The 3,402-nt window shown below is 47.2% G+C and overlaps 1 protein-coding gene across 1 annotated transcript in view; it reads right to left on the minus strand.

Moving 5' to 3' along the window:
• Positions 1–994: 994 nt before the first annotated feature.
• sox4a (SRY-box transcription factor 4a) overlaps positions 995–3,402 on the minus strand; it is a 3,747-nt gene continuing 1,339 nt past the window's right edge. The window contains exon 1 of the mRNA XM_068575785.1: positions 995–3,402. This exon is cut by the window's right edge and continues 1,339 nt beyond it. Coding sequence (XP_068431886.1) covers positions 3,103–3,402 — 300 coding nt within the window. The 3' untranslated portion in view covers positions 995–3,102.

A 3,402-nucleotide genomic window follows, 5' to 3' on the forward strand; every position in this document is an offset into this window, starting at 1 on the left:
GTAATGACCGTGCCTTATCTTTCTCATTACCCGGCCCGACATGTCAGAGGAACGCTGGAGACGACCCTGCTCTCCTGACAGAGAGAGAGGGAGAGAGAGAGATGGAAATAATTACCAATGTCTCTTGTGGAATAGGGCGTAAATTGATACACACTAAATACTGTACCTTAGGGGTCCCTCTGTCTCTCTCTCTCTCTTTCTCTCTCTCTCCGTCGGTCTCTCGTTCTCGTCAGATGCTCGAGACAAATGAAGGCATCCAGAAGGAATTAATTGGATTTGGGAGCAGTCTCCTGCACGATCCACCAGGACAGACACAAACACCCCTCCCTCTGCACCTCATCCTTCCTCCCACTGGCACACTCACCCACAGACACACACACACACACACACACACACACACACACACACACACACACGCCTCCTCCTTTATTCCCGTCATGCCTTGCAGAAATGTCTGTCGCCCCCATCCCCCCTTACACCTACCCCACCCCGATGGATCAGTCTGTGTCCCTTATACCTCCATCTCTCTCGCCCCCCCACCCTCTCTCCCTCCCCTACACACACATGAAGAGAGGATTGCAGCCTCTCTCTCTCTCGGATACAGTGTTTCCATGGCAGCCACGTTTTCTGCACGTGTGGAATCAGACGGAGTAAGAGAGGGAGCGAGAAAGAGACCACTCCTATCGATTAACTTGGCCGGCTATCGATTCCCCAACACGTCTGCGGCGGGCGGCACGCTTCACCCCCTCAGCCAGACACGTATTCACGAGCACAGAGTGTAAACATCAGACACCAGATTGGATCTTTTGAACGAGGCTTTAGCTGCGAAATGTGGTAATGAAGGCTCACCTTCTCCCCGAGCATGCTGGGAGCTTCAATGTGCGCGAGCGCTTCCCGTTCAGGAGATAAAACGGTGGATGGGAGCTACTTAGTTTGGGCTCTTTCAAGGGTAAAGATAATGAACAGAAACACAAGGAATGAAGACTTTGTACTGTTCAGTTCCAGCTGATTTTATTTCCTTCTTGGAAGAAAAGAAAAACAAATAAAAAAACGACAATCTGTACAGAGGTCTGAGAGGCAGTGATTGACCCAAACATTGGCTGGTTTTGAGCTATAAACATCAAATGATATTGGCATGATTGGACAGAACATGATCATACACAGCATATTGCACAAATGAAAAAAGAAAGAGGACGATTGAAAAGATGTCTCCAAAGGTTCAAACAAAAAAAAACAAGAGGAAAAAAAAAAGAAACTCCTGGACCACAATCATCTTCAACATAAGGATGTCCAAAGATGGCTGTCCTAGTGCCTGTCGTTGATCATCATCATCATCATACATAAAACACACAATCTTTGCTTATAGTACAGTCAGTTTACATAAATATCTTCATGTTATTATTCTTTTAAAAATCTTAAACACAACAACTATAGCTACATATACCTGAATCTGAAATACAAATGCTATTTGCCATGCCATAATATAGGAAAACAATTAGCCTGCTATACTTAGCCAACAGGTACAGAAAGGTTAAATACTATTTTTTGATGCAAGTTGCGCAATAACAGATGAAGCACTTCATACATCTCCCTCCCTCCAAAGTCTAGGCAAAGTGGAATGAGTGTGAAATTCCATCCAGTGGTTCAAATAAAACTTATCTTGATAAAAACAAAACAAAAGAAAAACAAAAGAAAAGCACACAGAGGTATTAGCTCTATCCAAACAGTGACTCTCTGGGATCTGTTACTTTAGGTCTATGTGTACTGGAAACAGCCACCACTCAGACTGGGAGCCTCAGTGGTGCTTTGTTTACTTGGCTGGTGAAACTGGAGTCACTGTGCCATTAAGAAGCATGTGGGTAAATACTGTAAACACTGTGTGAGGTCAGATTGTGCCAAACAAACCCCCCTCTGCACGTCTAAACACCAATGTAGACCCAAACAACAATGTTGTAGGCTACCCACTCGCTGGAAAAAACCCATTTTCTATAGATTTTTGTACAAAAATACAAGTAGAAAATCATGACACACTCAAATCTCCTTAAAAGTGAGAGAAGTCAGACATTTTAAATAAGATACACTTCTAGCCCTTCCGCGCTGGATACAGACAGGTGTATGTGCACAAACACAAACGAGACCTGTACGAGAACAATACTTCTATGTATAAAAAAGTTTGGCCGGTATAAATACATCGATATAAAAAAAACGTCATCTGACACAGAGGAACTACAAAGTTGAAGCACTAGGCAGAAAGGATGCGCGTCGTACGGAACATTGGTCCTGAATTGTGCACTGAGTGTTGTAAAAAGGTTCAGAAAAAAAGGGTTTTCTGAAAAGTTTGGAGTCAGTCTTTGTTTGTTTTTTTTGTTTTTTTTGAAGTCCTGCCGTTGAAAGAGAAGCTGGTGATAGTGAACTGTGTCCTATGGTCACACAAATTGCGTAATTACGCAGCAATGAACATTTTTTAACGCATTTAACAACAACAAAATCCTCCTTCATCGCGGAGAGCATGCGTGTTGATACTGAAACTAGTTTGAGTTTGGAGAAAAAACTACACCTGAATAGCAACTTGATGGTCAATGTGAATTGGCTTGTGTCTGTAACAAAGCCCGACGTGACGAGCCGTCCAGTAAAATGTCTCTTTTTTCTCCCCCCGACCCCAAAAACCACAAGAAGAGTCAGAGTTCGGGTCTCCGTCTTCATCCTTCTGCGGATCGGCTTCAACACTTTGAGCTTGAAGTCTCTCTGCTTACATTCACTCCTCCTCCGTGGCCGAAAAATGCAAACTAAGCATCCCCCCCGCCCCGCACACCCTCCGTCTGCGCGTTCACGTCACGCGCACTGAGCGCGCTTTTCCCCAAGTCTGCGTGCGGCGCGCGCCGCGGGGCTTCATCGCGCGCACGGGCCACCTTCTTCCTTTCCTGTTTCCGCTCTCCCTTATCTTACTGAAAGAATGGCGGACAGATTCTGGTCTAGACGCACGCGCGCGCCAGTCTCGGGGGAGTTGAACAGTTCAAAAAAACGTTGCAGGGGTGGGTGGGTCGGGAACGCCGTGGCTCCTCTCCACCGTGTGTGTGTTGGGGGGGGTAAGGGCTGCCTTTTTCAGTAGGTGAACACCAGGTTGGAGATGGTGGACTCCAGCCAGTCTCCTGAGATCATCTCGCTGACCTCCGGGGTGCAGTAGTCGGGGAAGTCGAAGTGAGATCCCGCCCCGCACTCCCCGAAGCTCCAGTCCAAGTCCCGGTCCAGCTCCGCGTCGGAGAAGCCCATCCCACCCAGGGACATGCTCTCAACCCCGGGGCTCGGGTTCACCTCGAGCCGCTCGTCTTCAAACTCCTCATCCGACGACGACGACGAGGAGGAGGAAGAGGACACCGACGAGGACGAGTGCGAGGCGGACGG

This window comes from Clinocottus analis, unplaced genomic scaffold (genome assembly GCF_023055335.1).
Source record: "Clinocottus analis isolate CAN_PGR_092001 unplaced genomic scaffold, fCliAna1.0.p SCAF_14, whole genome shotgun sequence".
Lineage (NCBI taxonomy): Eukaryota > Metazoa > Chordata > Actinopteri > Perciformes > Cottidae > Clinocottus > Clinocottus analis.